Genomic DNA, 16215 nt, shown 5'->3' on the forward strand with positions numbered 1-16215 from the left:
CAATTAGTATTTATGGGCAGAGGACCAAAAATGAGTTTAAAATGAGGGTCACAGTGCCATCTGGTGCTAATAAAAGCTTTAAAAAAAAAAAAAAAAATCTAAATTGCCAATACGTAATTTATGAACTACATCTACTTATTTACAATGTTATTCCTTTCAAAAGTACTATTCTAAATACGTAGAGATTCTTGTGTGTTTGCAGACGTTTTTCTTTCTCGTCGTGGACAATGTGACAGATTCCTTTCAGGTCTAAGAATAACATCTTAATATGTGTGGATTGTAAATATCCAATCAAATCATTTATAGATTCATACACATAAAAACCACTTATCTACCCATTTTCAAGGTGAAAACACACACACACACACACACACACACTCATTTCCTTTACAAGTCTCTCTGATAGACTGGTGTCACTTAGAAACCGACTGTATTAGATTGTAGAAAATACATCAGAAAGCTGTAACAATTGCTACTTACATTCATCACATTCACGGTTTAAATATTAAGTCACTGGAATTTTAAATCAATTTTATTTGAAAATTCTCAAGTGTTAAACTGCTAGGGTAAAAAAAAAACTTCACTTTACATAAAAACGCAATACAGATATCTGACATTTCCCAACATCAAATCTCCTATTTATCCCTAAACAGTTGATTGTGAATTAAAAAGTCTAAATCATTAAATCCTTCCAATATAACAATTTTCATAACCGGTACAATACTATGCTGTAGATTGTTTAATCAATTTGCTAAATAAGGCCAGCATACGTTGTATGCAGTTCGGTTTACAAAAATTAAAGGAGATTTCCACTCACATAAAAAAAAAACATACTAAAACGCCATATTAATAATTGTACTTTTAGATAATTAAAAGTAGATTCTAACTCAAATATACATCTATACACGGATGAAGTATAAAAATATCATCACAATATTTGTCCTAAATAAAATCGTATTTTTCAAAATGAAGGAACAAAACTGAAGTGATTCACTGCTGTACAGAATAAGGCACAACACTTCTTGGTAGGATTAGTGGTCTCAACACAGTATGGTAACACATGGCATGTTATTGGCTCCCTTCCTTTAAGGCATCCGCGGTTCTGAGGACGTACTGTAGACATCTAGCCCTTCTGAATACTGGCCCGTTAGTTCAAAAACAAATGACAGTTCTAGTATTAGCTCAGTATCATTTCGTGACTGAAACGTTAAACGCACTGAGCGGTGAGTGCAGTGAAGAGACTCCACTTGTGGATCCTATATCCTCCATTGAAGCACTGAGAGGTCTTCAGTATCCCCACTGCACCAGAGTGTCAGAATCCCATGATGTGGTTAATATGACCCTGCAAAAATACAACAGAAAAAACAATTTACTACAAAAACGACAGCGGCTTGTGTTCCCTTCACATTTGCTTTTGTTTTCCTTCTGAATAAGCAAGAGGAAACCATCGCTGAAAGTTTCTGCCATGCAGTCTCAACTGGTGGACAACAATGTGCTGATTGTGAAGGTAGATCTACTAACTTCATCGCAACAAACTCAGATACTTTTGCAGCTGTCAGGGGTGGACTATCACTACTGTGTGTGGTCTAATGGCCAGTCAGCAGGGAAGCTATGGAAGCCCACCACACATTTTGGAATCCCCTATATTTCAGTTGATCAGCATTTCCATTTACAACACCATTACAAACACGTCAGAGAGAACTAAGATTGTAAACGGTTAGTGAAACAAGAACAATGCAAGTACAGAGCGTAAACTTACAGACTCCCCAGCCAGGCATCGTACACAGGGCTGTGCTAAACCACCACACTGAGACACAGTGTTCTAGTGAAAAGAAATGGAGACAGTGAGGTAAATGTGGCAGAGATTATTTTATAGTCACATAAAAAAAGCACAGAATTGTAATCTTTAACCATAACCGTTCCCTCAAAATACACATGTGATAAGAAACCAGGAATAGCTGAATTCCACACATACTTTTCATGAACAGGAAGAGGATACAATCTGTAATAAAACAAGTATAAATAATGTGTAATCAAACACTTACAACTCAACAGATTGTATAACAATCCCATAATGAGATGATAGAGTTGGGTATAAAATCATGTTTATGATCATGTGTCACAAAACAAAACAAGGGCAATTAAATTAACCATTTTCTCAATTAAGAATGAGAATTAACAACTAACACATCTGTGTAATGTTCCTTTACGCAAGTAAAGCATCTGAACATAGTTTGTCAAGTGTCCAATATATAAATCACAGGTACAATCAAAAGAATACTATACCAGGTACTCATTATGCAATTTAAAACTAGGGGAAATCAAGAAGCTGATTTAAATACAGTGTATGTACAACACTGACTAAAAGCAGTGCAAGAATAATCCCCATACCATGTCGTGGCTCTGGCTGGCAGTGAAAGTGAGAGACGCCGGGCTGTTCACACAGGGATCCTGTGGAAGTCCTGGCTGCTGTGGGTCCCAGGTCTCCATGGGGCTTTCAGCCACAGCGCCATTTTCAAACTGCTCACATCTGCCCAAAGCGCCACAAAACCGCTTCTGAAAGACAGGACAACAGCTGCTGAGGACTGAACCCTTGGAATCATCTTTACAGTGCTGGCAAATGAAGATATTGTAAAGATAAGATAGTGTTTAATGCACAACACTATCTCAAAGGACAACAAAGTCTCAGTGACAAAACAAAAGACCAAAAGGATCTCAGACAAACAAACTGGAATACTTTCACTCAGTTAACTGCTGTCTTTGTTTAGTGACTTTAGGGGGGTTGCATGTCCAAATCATGACGAAGTTTGATGCAAACAGTATAAATGTTGTCACCCCCTATAAAAAAAAAGACACTGCACTTTACAACTAAGTGCATTGCGTTACTTGAGACGAGTTAATTGCCACGGATTAACTGGCACTGCCACAGCTATGCTGGCAACCCCCTTGCCAACACTAAAAATAGTATCACATGTGCATCGAGGATTATAAAACATAGTGATGAGAGCACACTTTGTAACGGGCCGTTCTAGAGCACACTTTGTAACGGGCCGTTCTAGAGCACACTTTGTAACGGGCCGTTCTAGAGCACACTTTGTAACGAGCCGTTCTAGAGCACACTTTGTAACGAGCACAAACGCATGGCTTCACGTGTAGCTAGTTAACCGCGAAATCTGGGTTCATAAACACCCATGAGAACAACGCTTTACACATTTTGACCCGTTCATATTGCAATAGGGGTCAAAACACGTTTTATAATATATAGCCAATATAAACACTTACCGCTGGATTTAAATGCTGCCAGTTTTCCAGCTCTAGCTCATGGCGCCGTTTATTCTGACCCGCAATCACACAATCCATGGAAACTGCCATTGTGTCTCCCAGGTTAATACAGGACTTGCAGCGATCTTCACCAAATACCCACGACTGAGCAGCTAATTGGTTTTATGCAAAAACAAACACAATATATATACTTTATGTCTATTAAGATATATTGTATACAGCGCTTTGATTGATCCTTCAGGTACACTTCCTTGTTGTGTTTTAAGTTCCCATGCCCTTTGAAAGTCTCACATCAAACCTTGAGACTTTTCTCATTAGCTCTTTCTGCCACCCAGGAAGCACAACCACCAATCAGATTAGACGTACAGGGAGCACAACCACCAATCAGATCGCACGCTTAGCACATGACGCTAGGACGCACACGGTAAAACTACAGGTCGCAGTCGTGTGGCGCAGATGTCCGCAGTTCTGCGCGGTTGCACCAATGGGATCGGCGGGATTCTGCAGATCTGCGCAACAGCAACGCGGCCATATTTGTGAGGGGCAAAATACTGCAATTCCCTACCCGTCGACATCTACTTTGAGATTGTTCTTTATACCCTTTCATGTCTCCCCTTCACTATATCCCAAACATGTGTATCATATCAGTGTTTTAAATACACTTGTGATTATTAATTTTGTGAATATTATGCATGTGATTTACGAGTGATTACTTAATCAGGTTAGACTCTTAAACTGGCCCATACGACACCTTTTTATTGTCCTGTAAGTCAGGGTAGTGCCATTCAAGTGAATGGACCTATATCAGTTAAAGCAATTATTATTTTAAAAATGCTAATGTTGAGACGGCATTAAGACATGGGCTTTATGTGAACGATTTTTATAGTTTATTTTAACTGTACACACTACAGGTTAGCATGCATGTTACTGGTGACCCTAACAATATATACTCTACACACATGGGTAATATTTCCGTTTATGTGATTGTGATTTCGAATCGATATTTGTTTGTTGCAGAGCATTTGTAGGAATTAACATTTAGCATTTAACGTAATAATAACGTTGTGGTTGACCTAGAAATCCGCATTCAATTAACCGGAATAATAATAATAAAAAAAAATGAAAAAAGTAATATATGCAGAATGAATCGCTTACTCTGAACTTGGATGCTCCGGTGCCGCTAGTAATGTCTGGGCATCTCTAACCCGCGCAGCGCAGCCGCTCCGCGCTCGATTGCGCAGGCCTGGCAGCATGGCGGCTCTGGTGGACGCTTCTTCTTCGCAGCAGTTCGAGGATTTGCTCAAGAAAGCTGGCAAGTACGTACCGGCCATTAACCTCCTCTGTGCAGGACACCCGTACAAGCACGCTTTGAAAATATAATAATACAGGAGTGTGAAACGAGCGTTTGCTCTACAATTCAAAGTCACTGTCTGCAGGGATGGTCTGCATAAACACTGACAGGGAAGTGAAACATAGGAGACAATAACAAATAACCAGTACTGAGGAGGCTTTATCCTTAAAATGTACGTTAAAAAACATGTGTGCATATAAAATTGAAAGGTGCATTGCTTGTGTAAAACAACAACACGATGTGTTGCAATCTAATGTGAGCAATACTGACCTGGTGGGAGCTGCAGCGTTACGTGAATTCAGATTAAAGACACGTATGACGACACACAGTAACAACCCCCCACCACGCAGGCAGAAGGCATTTATTCGAGCTGTATATTAAACACAATAAACTATTTCCATGTCATGATGTGTCCCGACTGACGGGCGCGTCCCGGGCCTGGTCTGCGTTTTCACCTGCCCGCCAGTGCGACTTGTTCCTGTCTTCTCTATTGTACATTTTTACTTACATATGTGTGTGTGTGTGGTGGGGGTTGGCTTTTGAAACACGAGAACTGTAATATTTTAAAAATTAACAAGCAAACAAAACCCTCCAATAAAGCCCAATGCCCGGCTTTGCAGAATTGTCTCGTGTGTGACCATGTGACCGTGCGCGATGTCAACAACACACCGGTGTGTCAGCAAAGTGCGTTTAACACAGCACACCCCAGACCACCCGTGCTGAACTGAAACAGCTTACACCAACGCAACAGCTTGTTTATGCTCAATACGTTTTACTTCACTTAAGGATTCAGTTGTATATGCTATCCAACGTTTGAACCTTTCCAATAAATATTTTCTAGTGTATTATAACCACATTCACTTCTAAGAAATGTGCACCTGTACATATATATATTTTACTGCACCATCCATAGACACATGCACAAGTATTTTTCGGTCAGTTGTAGGGTCTGTATGTAGAGTGAGCCGTGCTTTCACATTTTCATTTGTATGGTGTTCACAATGTTTAATACAACATAAGGAAGTAATTTATATATCCGATCTAAGTGGCAGACACAGGGGTGCTAGCTAATAGCTGCCAATTACAGCCAAGTCATAGTAAATCTGACATTTGTGACATTAAGTTGAAGTATAGGGTAGAATAGAGGTTGTAAAAGTACATGTTTCAGTGTAAGTTTATTATTATAGTTTTATAATAGACGCACTGTTCTGTTTCCTGTCAGATCGCTGGTGGTGGTTCATTTTCTGGCACCATGGGCCCCTCAGTGCACCCAGATGAACGATGTTATGGCAGAGCTGGCGAAGGAACATTCACAAGTGACTTTTGTGAAGGTATTTACACTTCAGCGCTTGGCTAATAGTTTTGTTAATAGACAAACATATATATGCAAAACAGTACCTACTTAAATGAAAGGGGTGGTATGACTACTATAAATAAGACTATAAAGACTATATATCAGATTATAAATGATCACGTTTGCTATGTTTCTTGACACTGGAATACTTTTTTTGCTGACAGTTACTTTAAACTTACCCTTAAAATTGTTTGGTTTGAGGATGCAAGTTTTGAATATTAAGTAAAAAATAAATGGGATGCCATAGGAAGGGTCTGTATACATTTGTCCGTTTCGAAATGTAATCGTTGATCAAAGACCGTGCGAATCTCTCTCTCTGTAGTGAATCGGAGCCGGTGGTTTAGTAAAGAATGGAAGTTCGGGAACTTTTCCAGGCTTTGAGTTGCCACTGAGTAAACTGTTTTTAGGAAGCTTAAAATTGCTTTTGGGCCACTAATGGCGCTAGTTACTTTTCCTGGCACCAGGGCTGAACCTGGCTTTTTTCAAAAGTGATCTGCCAGCAGTTCAGGATTGGTTTTTGTAATTTAAAGTGAACACAGGTCAGTGATTGATTGATCTGTTTTTTTTTTTCTTTCTGCAAGGTCTGCTTGATACCAGCAACCCAGCAATATAATTTTTCATTTTAATAGATTTTCTTGCCCCCCCCCCCCACACCACCCCCTATTTCTACCCTTGAATTCTTCCTGCTCTATTCAAAACTCACGAGATCCCCTTTCCACCTCGGCCCCCCGAGGACCCGGCTGCGCTGGGGCTACTGGCTGTCTGTGACCTTGCCTGCCAGCGCTGTCTTATTATCTATAGATTCAGGCACAAGGATAGATTCAAATATATGATAAAGACCCTCAGCTCCCCTCTGGTTGTGCGGGACCCCTTTGCTTAATAGTAATCTTGCAAATCCGCTGATTTGGGGTGGCAGCTCCTCTGACTGCATGCACATAAATACCCCGGAGCTATTCCACTGTAGTGCACTTCGGCACGGGCTTATTGTAACATTTCCATTGCTGGCCATTCATGTTGTCTTTAGCACTTTGTTCTTGGTTTGCGTTATAAAAAAATATGTTCCCTATTACATCATGTTATTAATCAACTTCAGTCTTCGTAGGATGCTTAAACGACACAATCTTCATTTAAAACAATATTTTATTAGCTGTGATTTGTGTTGACAGCTTACATCTATTTTTAACATCTTTGTTGTTTGTCCAGCTGTTTTATTGGCAAAGACAGTTCTGTACGAAATGAATGAAAACTTTCTCTCTCTCTCTCTCTCTCTCTCTCTCTCTCTCTCTCCACATCCGTTCAGAAATCTAACAGGTCACACACACGGTTCGACATTTACTATCTAATTCGCTGTAATGTGTCTTATGAAATATGCATCAATATAGAAACTCAACTTGCAAGAGAGAGAGAGAGAAAAAGCAATAGCAATAGCGAAAAATCCTATTTTTTCTTTATAATCGCAAAGGTCTCTGTAAGTGTGTGTCAGTTATGATGTACTGGTCCATGGATTTTGTCAATAGAGCAAACGGCGAGATTTGCCAAAGGCGGAAAATAAGTGCTGTAATCATGACATAACTGGGGTCAGTGATTTATGGATTTCAATATCTCATAGCTAAATACGATTGAAAATTTACTGGGTCGGTAGTGCATCAAAATTCTCGTTCTGCGCCTGGGGGCACTTTTCGAAATGTGTAGTAAAATAAAAACCTCTGAACCCGTTTTGACATTGTAGTCACTGTAGGTGGGGTGAAACCCCCCTGCTACGGCAGCTTCCTGTGACCGTGCAAGTGACTCTTGAATGGGTGAAGTGCATCTCAGTGCAGATCTCACAGAGGTGTAGGACAATGTGCATTTCCTTCTAGGCTCGGTTTTGAACTAGAAAAGTGTTCAAAAGGATAAAAAACAACAACAACAATGCGTGTTCAGTGTTGCACGGAGTTCAGTTTCCTTCAGCATCCTAGCTTTCACCCTTGGTCCTCATTAGATACTTGTTTTATCATCAGATCCCCGTGAGATCCGTCCACTCTTTGTTTTCAAGAGGAATGTTATCTTCCTTGTCGTTGTAGAAATCCTCTGCTGAGGGGATTGAGCCGTACGACTGATTTATATAACCTGTTCCTCCCAATTAACATTTTGGAGAGAACGACTGGTCTGCCTGGCACTGGGAGAGCACGCAAATTAAACATGGTTTCGCTTTCTTTCCCTACCAGCTGGAAGCAGAAGCGGTGCCTGAGGTGTCCGAGAAATATGAGATTAGCTCCGTCCCCACTTTCCTCTTTTTTAAGGTAAGCATGAGACTTCTTAGGTCCCCGCCACTCTTGGCCTATTGTGCATCTTAATCGATTAGAACCAGAGTTTGGATCAGTTGATTAAAGAAAGATAAATTACAATTCTACCCACAATTCCAATTCCGTTTAATACATTCTAATTCCATAATATAGTGCAATGTAGACCTCTCCTCCTCTGTTATCATTATTGTGATGTTTGTATTGTTATTTTGTACCTCTATTATATTGTAGATATAGTTGTAAACATTATAACATGTATATCCAAGAGATATCAGGTGGAAAATAAACCCAGCAGACAAACCCTCTGTATTATGATTCTGTATTTGACTCTACACATTATTAAATAATTACTTTTGTTGATTTCTTTGAAGGTTACAGCTTGTCATATATATTTTGTAATAAGTTGGTAACAATTGATAATTTCTTCACACATTATAAAAGGGTTTTAAAATGTTTATCAGCGATTGTAACTGAGGAAAACTAAGTCCTGTCAGAGGGAGCTACAGAACATTTAATCGAGGTAGTCAAGCAGCTGAGGGACTGACTCTGCTTAGGTGAAGAATACCTGAGGTCAGGATTTAGGAAAATAATTGGGGGATTACAGTTCTCTGAGAGACCTGCCTTCACCGCCAATTTAACATGTCCAGTGTGCGGAATAACCCTGAGGTGTAAGTCTTCAAAAGGACAACTGCTCTCATCTGGCCTCTCGCAAGGAAAAAAACAGCAGACGCAAACTAAACCAACACGAAAAAGATAACTAAACAAACAAGAAGAGAAAAAAGAAAAGGGAGTCTGTTTGAACAATCGATGGCGGAGGTTTTTTCCTGTCGTCCCCAGAACTGCGAGCGGATTGACAGGCTGGACGGGGCCCACGCCCCGGAGCTGACCAAGAAAGTCCAGCGTCTGGCGTCCAGCACCGCGGTTCCCGCTGGATCCGGGGCGCCGGCGAAGGAGGGTCTTAATGAGCGTCTGAAGAAGCTGATCAATGCCGCACCCTGCATGCTGTTCATGAAGGGATCCCCCCAGGAGCCCCGCTGTGGTAAAAACATCGCAGTGTTTGTGTGTGTGCGGGGGGGTCCGGCGAAACACCACGGGGTACTAATTTGACTGTTTGCAGGGGTTGGTGCACAATTGTTGTCCTGCGGGGGCTGCGTGTTAAATATTTAAAGGACCTCTAAATCGCACACAGCGTGAGATCTGAGACGAACAGTAAGGCGATTAGCGAGTTCAGTTAATTTATTGATCTGAAATCAGGTTTAAAGATTGCATTCACCCTGGCCACCGTGGGTATTTCACTGACACTGGTGAAAGGGCTGGTATAGATTGTCTTCACACCGTCTTGGGTCTCTTAGTGTCTGGAGAAATATGTATCTTCTTAACCGTGTGTCGATATGCCATCGATTTGTCCTCGCATGGCCCGCTCCGTGCGTCGGCTCAGTGAGGAATCGGTATTGTGAGCCGGGTTTGTTGGAGGCGGGGGGTGGGAGCCCGTTTGAAGCATCGCAGCTGGATCGAGGCTCCGTAATCGGGGCAAGTCTGAAATAAAAATCAGTGCATTAATATTGCACCGGTCTGATGTACAAACCAAACTTGAGTGTCTTAAGGTTTATTGAGCCGACTGCAAAATGGTGGTTTGAGAATATCCTGTGGCTGAGTGTGTGTAATTTAACTATTAATGATGTATTTTGGTTGTTGTTTATCTTCCCAATTTTCTTTCGGTTTAGATGGAAATCTCACATAAAGTACGGCATGCCACTTATCATTTCATTGAGTTCAGAGCCCCCTATGGTTGGAGCAGAGTACTTTACAATGTCCTCATGCAGTGAAATCTACAGTTATTTATTTGTATGTACATCTATTCCTGTCGTGGTTGTTGCAGAATATTTTACATAAGCTTTGTTTAAAGTCACAGTTTTAAAAACAATTTTAAAGATGTTATAAAGGTATTTTCAGGTGGGTTCTTCTACTAGTTCAAATGTAACATTCAGTGATACAGAAAAGGAAGTATTTTAGTGGAAGGTTATTAGCGTTGATTTGTTGCTGACCTTTGTGTACCTGTGATATATTGAGAAAAGAGCGATTGTTGTATTTTCTGAGCTCCAGTGTCTTTATTTCCTCTACTCAGCGTAGTTTGTGTGTTTTTGTTGGTTTGTTTATGGATTGCCCTGGATGGGAGGAAAAGGGTGACCGAACTCTTCAGCAGTGAACCTTTAACTTTACATTTCAAACACTTTAATCTTCTTCTGTTGGAGAAAATACATCTGAACACGTCGGAGAGATTCACCCACTTATCTGAATCGGCTGACCACGGCGATACATTTGTTGCTCGTTTGTCTGCGAAAGCATCTTAATAAAACACCGTTTCCTGACGAAAGCTTTAGTAGATGTTTAAGAGAAGCCCGTCGCCCTCCGTGCGCCGAATGAAAAGCAGCCTTTTCAAAGAGTTGAACACAAACGCACTTTTATTTCCAACGTCTGCATAACGGGAACAGAAAAATAAAGAAAGGCGCAGAAGAAATACAGCTTTAATGCTGCTTATCCCGGAGCACAACGTCTGCAGCGCGCATCCCTGACCCTTAAAAAACAAAACGCCACCAATCAATCTTCCTTGTCTGGTAGATGTTGCCTACAGCCAGAGAAGGCAGCTGGTCTGCTTGTTTGCCGGGTGTAATAGAAACAAGTTAATATATTGGCAACTGAATAACCATCAGCATCCAGCCTCTAGCTGTTTTATAATGAATTCCCAGATGAATGGCAAATATCAGAATCAGTATTTTACTGCAGGCCCTACATGAAGTTAACACTTCACCTTACTTTAGAGAAAGCAGGGGAGAAAACGCACTCCTTGCAACGGCGCACCACAAATATAAATAAAACACATCACTTTACATCATAGATGAAGACAGGGGCATGTAGGAGCTTATATTTAACAATGAAAGCCCAAAGCAAACGCGCTTACCCCACGGGCCGCAACGCACCGCTGAAGCTGCAATGCGGAGAAGATCAAAGTTATCTTCCTGGGCTTCGAATGTTTTCTTTAACATGAAAGCAAGGTGTCGAGATACCTGCCATGGAGATGCCTGTTTGAAAATTTGATCGCTTTACTTTAAAACCCGTAATGGGAGGTCAGCGGCATCCCGGTGAATATAAACATTTACGTGTGATTTTTTTTAATTGTTTTCGAGAAAATCATGAAATAATCTTTATGGCGCTCGGCGTGAGTGAGATTGATTTTAAAACTGCAAGTTGAATTCCCCGCAGACCCGCAGCCTGTAGCTATCTTAATATTATTTGCCCTACTTAATTTCCATTGTTTTTTAATTGGATAAACTATGACCCTTGATCAATAGTGTCTTTAAATGAGTTTTTAAATGATCTAAAATGAAAGTTGTGCGGGAGGCATTAATAATGATGGCTTATTGATGGTTATTTTATTTTCTAATAAGACACTGTGAATTTAATCTGAACATACTTTATTACATTTTATTGGTTACCCCCCCATCTCCCTTCCCCCAACCCCAAACACAGAAGCTGTTTTATATGAAGCTTTGAAAAATCTCAATTAAATGGAGGTGTATCACTTCCCCCCCCAATCCTTTCCATATGTTTCAGACTATAAAGCCACTATTGATAATATTGCTTAAACTTGGATGCCGTGTAAAGCGTAGGACAAAATACTGTGACTTTGTTTGCTAAAGCTGCTCATACATAATGACTAAATATTCCCACAAAGTCTGTTTCTATCAAGACACCAGTGATATTTTAGAAATGAGCAACAAAATTATGTTTTTGGGGGGCATAAAACAACCTAAAACATACATTTCAAAGGCTAGTCTCACTCCTCTAAACCACACGTCCGCCTTTTCAGGGTTCAGCCGGCAGATCGTGGAGATCTTTAAGCAGCACGCCATCCAATACAGCAGCTTCGACATCCTGTCGGACGAGGAGGTACGGCAGGGCCTGAAGACCTTCTCCAACTGGCCCACTTACCCCCAGGTCTACGTCAACGGAGAGCTGGTGGGCGGGCTGGATATCGTGAAGGTTTGTGCGGACCGGGAGGGGGCGGGGGCGACCGGTGCTAGAGCAAATTATCCCCTCAGCGTTGCTTATTTGTTCTCCTCATTGTTTCATTCCCCGCTACATCCCCGCTGAGCCGATCCCCACTTAAAGACACGAGGCCTCCTGCTGGGGGAGGTGGGCCGGATCGGCCGGGGGGCTTCCCCGTGGCGAGAGCCTGCTAACACACTCACCAGCTCCGTTTAATAATTACCGCCGGGGCCGCTCCACATTGCCCCTCCCCCATTAAGGGAATTGTCCACCTGTGCCGCCAGGATTGGGGGGTCCTGCTGTGCCGGGGCTGAGACGGGGGTGTTTTTTTTTTCTCCAGGCTGCGGCCCACCTTTCTGTGTGAGACGATACCTGGTGTAAACAGTGGCGCTTCTTTCTCCACTCCGTTATAAATGGCTGTTGCCGAGCAGGGACCTGGCTCTTGAGTTATATTTATTTCTATTTTAGGAACTCGTCGAATCCGGGGAGCTGGAGAACACCTGCCCGAAGGCAGTGACGCTGGAGCATAGGTACGCAAAATGCACACACACACTGAGAAATTAAAGACATAAATAAACCCTCTACAAGGATTGATCTTCTCTTCTGCACCAGGTTGAAGGCACTTATAAACAAGAAGCCGGTTATGCTGTTCATGAAGGGAAATAAAGAGGTGAGAAGAGCCTGTGAACCGAGGTGTGTGAGTGTGAGTGTGAGTGTGTGAGAGAGTGCGTTGTTACTGGCAGAGTTTAATCCCACACAACATCCACAATGTCACCTTGACCCGAATAATCACAGCAGGGAAGGAGGGAAATAAACATCAGTGTATTCAACTACAATACACACCTACCATTGTTTTATCAATAAAGAGATTGCTCTTCTGCATTGATGGAAAAGAGAGGCTGGTTTCTTTCTCTTTCTTTCTTTATATATATATATATATATATATATATATATATATATATATAAAATATGGATTTGTATGCCCGGTGGATTAAAGAAAATCTTTGTGGTAGTTTAAAGTTGGTCCCATGTGTCCCTCACTTGCGAGTCTTTTTCTGATAAGCATCTCTATTCACTTTTGCCAACCGTTTCTTAAAAGATTGAATGAAAGTGGTTTCTTTATTGGCGGTAGTAAATGTAACCTGATGCACGAGAGCTGGGCCACGTTGTTCGGAGTTCAGTGGCCCAGGCAGCGGCCCTCTTCTCTGATCGGTCCATCTCTCCTTTATCTTGAGTGGATTTGAGGGGCCGAGCTCTGAGTATATTCATCATTCCTGAATCACTCTGACGTTAATTTGAAAACCAGAGACCGGAGTCTGTCCTTTGAAGTTGCAACGCCTTACAGTGCGTCGGTTGGCACGAGACGCTGCTTGTGAGACGTGTGTTTGAGAATCAAATGTGAAAATGTTTGATGAGGTGAAATCGTGACGACTTCCCCTTTGGATTTAAGTCTGAACGCATCATAGTAAGAGTGTTGCATCATACAGAGGACATCTCCTCACCTCTGTTTTATGTTGCTATTTTTCCATATATAGATGGCTAAATGTGGATTCAGTCGTCAGATTCTGGAAATAATGAACGGCGCAGGGTAAGGCTTTTTGTTTTCTTCCCAAGTTTAATTGGAAATACTATTTTTCTTAATCACAAACCTGAGCCATCCTAAAGCACTAAAGCCTGGTAACTTTAAATCCTCTCTGAAACAGAAGTCTGCCTGAAGTTTTGGAAAAGTAATTTCCAATAAGAAGTGTCATTTTTTTATAATATGTAAAGTCTTCATTACAGCATATACAAATAAGAGAGCACTGCAGAATTATCAGCTTCTCTGGTTTTACTATTTATAGGTATGTGTTTAGGTAAAATTAACATTTTTGTTTTATTCCATAAACTGCTCACAACATTTCTCACAAATTCCAAATAAAATTATGAATGGAATGGAACGGCTGCCATACATGTGGAGATGCTGATTTAAGAAAACTTGTCAGTGTTCTCTTAATTTTTTCCAGAGCTGTATATGTAGGTGCTGCATTGCTTGCAAGAAACAAATATGATTTGACTGGCAAAATACAGACTGGGAAAGATATAACTCACAGCATAATGTTAATAACAGAAAGGGGGTCTCAGATACTGAGTTCAGTCTCGGTTTTTCAGTACGTTCACACTTCTGCGCGACCTTATTGGTCAGGCTGTGATTTGAAAACAAAAACAGACCTGCTCTGTGACTTGTGACATTCTTCAACGTTTGACTTCTCTCTGTATTTCTTCCAGTATCGATTACGACACCTTCGATATTCTGCAAGACGAAGAGGTGGGTTACAATCGGATGATCCGGCAGGCCTTTTTTATGAATTCAATGCGTTTTATGTAGTTTTGGATGGAAATACTTTATTTCCATGAAAAATGGGCACTGACATGTTTAGATGCTGAGGCTGACGAGATCACTGTACGCCTTTTTATGAAATTGCTGTTGAAAATCATCTGTATAATTTCGTGTGTGTATCAATATCGTGTTTATAGGTCAGACAGGGATTGAAAACCTACTCCAACTGGCCGACATACCCTCAGTTATACGTGAAAGGTGAACTCGTCGGTGGACTTGATATAGTGAAGGTACAATATTTGATATGTTGCATAGTCAAGTATGTTCATTCTTGTATAAATGTGTAGAAGAGACACTTATATAATGAACCCTTTTCTTCTGGAGGCTGAGATACAGAGGTTTCTCTTGCAGTACCTTCACTTTCCCACCTGGTGTCTCTGAAGCTCTTCCTGTGAGGAATGCAGTTTACAGTAAATAATGCCGTAATGAACGTGTCCTGGCTGACACCCAGTCCCCCCCCCCCCCGTTAGGAAGCAAAAACGTGTTTATTTACAGACAGTTGATCAAATTCTATTAAAAGACAAGTTATTGGACATTAATAGTGTATTTGAACTGAAGAACTGCCTGTTTTATTGAAGCTGTTATTTGATTGTGCAATGTGTTGCTCTAAGTTTGATACATAGTAACAAATATATAGACTTCTCTCTCTCTCTCTCTCTCTCTCTCTCTCTCTCCAGGAAAAGGACAGTTGTGTAACGTGTTCATTCTTGGTCTGTTTCTTTGCAGGAGCTGAAAGAGAGCGGAGAGCTTCAGTCTGTCTTGAAAGGAGGCAGCTAGTGTCCGGGGCAAAGCGCTCAAGGGCTGGGGAACAAAACTATTGCCGACAATCCTAGACTTTCCTTCCATAACCGCTAGGATTGAATCTGTTGTCTGTAACTCTTCCAGACGCACAGAACTCTCTCTATAAAACCGTATTAAACATCTCGACAACTATCAAACTGTTTCACTGGATTTAATCGGGATGCGAGTGTCTTCAGTGTGTTATTACGGCAGGTGTGCGTCCCTGCGCTCTCAGTGTGTGTTGTATGTGGAAAGGGCGATGTAAACATGATGTAATGACTATTATAATTGTCTCCATCATCAGGGCGGGCCATTAAGTTAAGCACGTCATTCGAGACAACAGGTACCAGTGTGCGTTTGCTTTCCACCATGCGGTTGCCATATCAAAACATAACGAGGCATTTTGTGCTGCCGAGTGTCGGAGGTGCAACAGATCTGACAGATAAACCAGCGGTGATATTTTGGAAATGGAGCTGCCCTCTCTCCACAAGTCTGGGGTATGCTGAGAGCCGTGTTATGCGATTTACCCATTTACAGATACCTCTTCATGGTGCAATAGGCACACCTGTGGTCCTGCCACTTAATTACCGCTCCCTGGACAGACCCGGCCTCTCTGCGGCTGACGTCCTGTGCATGAGCCAGACCAGTCCCAGTCGTGGCTTTATTTTAAGGCACCTATTAAAAATAAAAGGCCCAACTGTTTGTTAAAAGGTAAAAACAAGTTTAAGAACGAAAGAAC

The 16215-nt window shown here is 41.4% G+C and overlaps 2 protein-coding genes across 2 annotated transcripts; one reads left to right on the forward strand and one right to left on the reverse strand.

Moving 5' to 3' along the window:
- Nucleotides 1-516: 516 nt before the first annotated feature.
- LOC136716021 (uncharacterized protein C10orf143) lies at nucleotides 517-3601 on the reverse strand. The gene is made up of 4 exons (XM_066693494.1): nucleotides 3283-3601; nucleotides 2392-2556; nucleotides 1760-1822; nucleotides 517-1342 (listed from the first exon to the last, which is right to left on the reverse strand). Exons 1-4 carry the CDS (start codon nucleotides 3370-3372, stop codon nucleotides 1313-1315), a joined length of 348 nt encoding a protein of 115 aa, XP_066549591.1. The 5' UTR covers nucleotides 3373-3601; the 3' UTR covers nucleotides 517-1312.
- An 856-nt stretch (nucleotides 3602-4457) lies between these two features.
- Nucleotides 4458-15634, forward strand: glrx3 (glutaredoxin 3). Its single transcript, XM_066693314.1, has 11 exons — nucleotides 4458-4598; nucleotides 5856-5964; nucleotides 8195-8269; nucleotides 9110-9311; nucleotides 12141-12313; nucleotides 12788-12849; nucleotides 12932-12989; nucleotides 13855-13907; nucleotides 14585-14624; nucleotides 14834-14926; nucleotides 15423-15634. The coding sequence occupies exons 1-11, from the start codon at nucleotides 4534-4536 to the stop codon at nucleotides 15471-15473; spliced, it is 981 nt and encodes a 326-aa protein (XP_066549411.1). The 5' UTR covers nucleotides 4458-4533; the 3' UTR covers nucleotides 15474-15634.
- The last annotated feature ends 581 nt before the right edge of the window (nucleotides 15635-16215 follow it).

The sequence above is a fragment of the Amia ocellicauda genome, chromosome 20 (genome assembly GCF_036373705.1).
Source record: "Amia ocellicauda isolate fAmiCal2 chromosome 20, fAmiCal2.hap1, whole genome shotgun sequence".
Taxonomy (NCBI): Eukaryota; Metazoa; Chordata; class Actinopteri; order Amiiformes; family Amiidae; genus Amia; species Amia ocellicauda.

Bases quoted from the DNA above. Each gene is read 5' to 3' on its own strand.
- LOC136716021 (XM_066693494.1), bottom strand. From the start codon at position 3,372: ATGGCAGTTTCCATGGATTGTGTGATTGCGGGTCAGAATAAACGGCGC. The intron at 1,823-2,391 runs GTATGGGGATTA...TCTTTTCACTAG, and splicing joins CCAGCCAGAGCCACGACATG to AACACTGTGTCTCAGTGTGG. The intron at 1,343-1,759 runs GTAAGTTTACGC...GTATTTTTGCAG, and splicing joins GATGCCTGGCTGGGGAGTCT to GGTCATATTAACCACATCAT.
- glrx3 (XM_066693314.1), top strand. From the start codon at position 4,534: ATGGCGGCTCTGGTGGACGCTTCTTCTTCGCAGCAGTTCGAGGATTTG. The intron at 12,314-12,787 runs GTTTGTGCGGAC...TTTCTATTTTAG, and splicing joins GCGGGCTGGATATCGTGAAG to GAACTCGTCGAATCCGGGGA. The intron at 13,908-14,584 runs GTAAGGCTTTTT...TATTTCTTCCAG, and splicing joins GAAATAATGAACGGCGCAGG to TATCGATTACGACACCTTCG.